A 1,427-nucleotide genomic window follows, 5' to 3' on the forward strand; every position below is an offset into this window, starting at 1 on the left:
TGCCATTGATACGCTTCCACTTTCATGATAGACTCGCAAATCGTAATGCTTAACAATATCCAAATTAATAAAGCTGTTCGAGCTTCCAGTATCTATTAAACACTGCATGGGTTGACGATCTATTTTAGCTATTACGACAGCTTTTCCTAGATTTTTCAAGGGCTCACCATCGATGGTTGCTAAGACTATGCCAGCTGCTACTGGTCCTCTTGTACTACTCACTGAATTCTTCTTCTTCCTACATACTGAAGCGTAATGCCCCTTTATTTTGCAGTTCCTAGATTCAGCGTCTTTAGCAGGGCACACTGAGCGAGGGTGACGGTTGTAACCACAAAAAAAGCAATTACCCCCCTTCCTGGGGATAGCAGAAAGAACAGGAGATGTTATTTCTAAATTTTCTTCTGGTGAGACAACATTGGATGGCATGCAGCTGACAGAGTATTTTTCCTGGTATTGTTCGGATTGTTTGTGAGCCATTTCCAGGGTCTGAGCTTGATTTAGAGCCTCCTTCAAAGTCAAAGTTTTATTCTCTAAGAGTCGTTGACGTATAGAATTCGATGACAGTCCGTTAATAAAAGCATCACGAACATATTCATCCTTATGCTGAGAAGCTGTAGCTGCTTTGAATTCACATTCCTTGGCAAGGAGATTTAAATTTTGTACAAACTGATCTAGACTTTCTCCTACTTGAAAGTAAGTTGTCTTCTTGTTGCAAGCAAGTGTCTAGCAAAGATTTCGTTTTTCTTTTTTATATAAATAGTGTTTAATGCATCTACGGCTTCTCGAAATGTCCCCAAATCACTCACTAAATCGTAAACATTGTGAGACAAGTAATTTGTAAATACCTTAAATTTGTCCTCATCTGTAAGATTTTCTGTTGCCAAATCCAAGAAGTTATTAAATGTCTTTAGCCAATGTACCCATTCTTTACCTGCTGAAGGAGAACTGGGCTCAGTCTCGAATCTAATTGGTCTGAGGTACTTTGAACTTTATTTGAACTTTACTAGAGACTATACATTTAAATGAATAAAATTGTTTTGAATTGAGTAGATATAAATCAAAATCACAGAGTGGAACCTTTGGAAAGGTTTTTATTCATTTAAATGTAGACATAAACATTAGAACACAAATGAGAGGAAAAAACAAATGAAACATTGACAATAGACAGACAAAGCAGGGAGATTACAGTGTAGCCTTACAGTGTTACCATAACACACCTCACTCCTGCAATCTCTATTATAGGCAAACCGCCGTGTTCTCTTCTCATATGGTTGATCTCCAACGTGCGGCAGCCCCTCTATGGGTACGCTCCTCAGAACTCCTCGTAGTCTAGCTGCTTCTCCTTTTCGTCTCCAAGTCCTCCTCTTGCCTTGTTGACTATCCTCTCGCTCATAGTCCCCTGCTTCAGTTTCTGTTCCTGAGGTCTC

General features: G+C 39.3%; 1 protein-coding gene across 1 annotated transcript in view; it reads right to left on the minus strand.

Annotated features, from left to right (window-relative positions):
* The window catches only part of LOC136796753 (uncharacterized), an 18,015-nt gene that overhangs the window by 1,368 nt on the left and 15,220 nt on the right, over positions 1-1,427 (minus strand). The window contains exons 2-3 of the mRNA XM_067051365.1: positions 1,218-1,417; positions 13-723 (exon numbers count right to left, since the gene is read on the minus strand). Coding sequence (XP_066907466.1) covers positions 13-723; positions 1,218-1,417 — 911 coding nt within the window. The remainder of the gene's footprint in view (positions 1-12; positions 724-1,217; positions 1,418-1,427) is intronic.

This window comes from Halyomorpha halys, unplaced genomic scaffold, assembly GCF_000696795.3.
Source record: "Halyomorpha halys isolate HHAL.00 unplaced genomic scaffold, Hhal_1.1 Scaffold1562.1, whole genome shotgun sequence".
Classification (NCBI taxonomy): domain Eukaryota; kingdom Metazoa; phylum Arthropoda; class Insecta; order Hemiptera; family Pentatomidae; genus Halyomorpha; species Halyomorpha halys.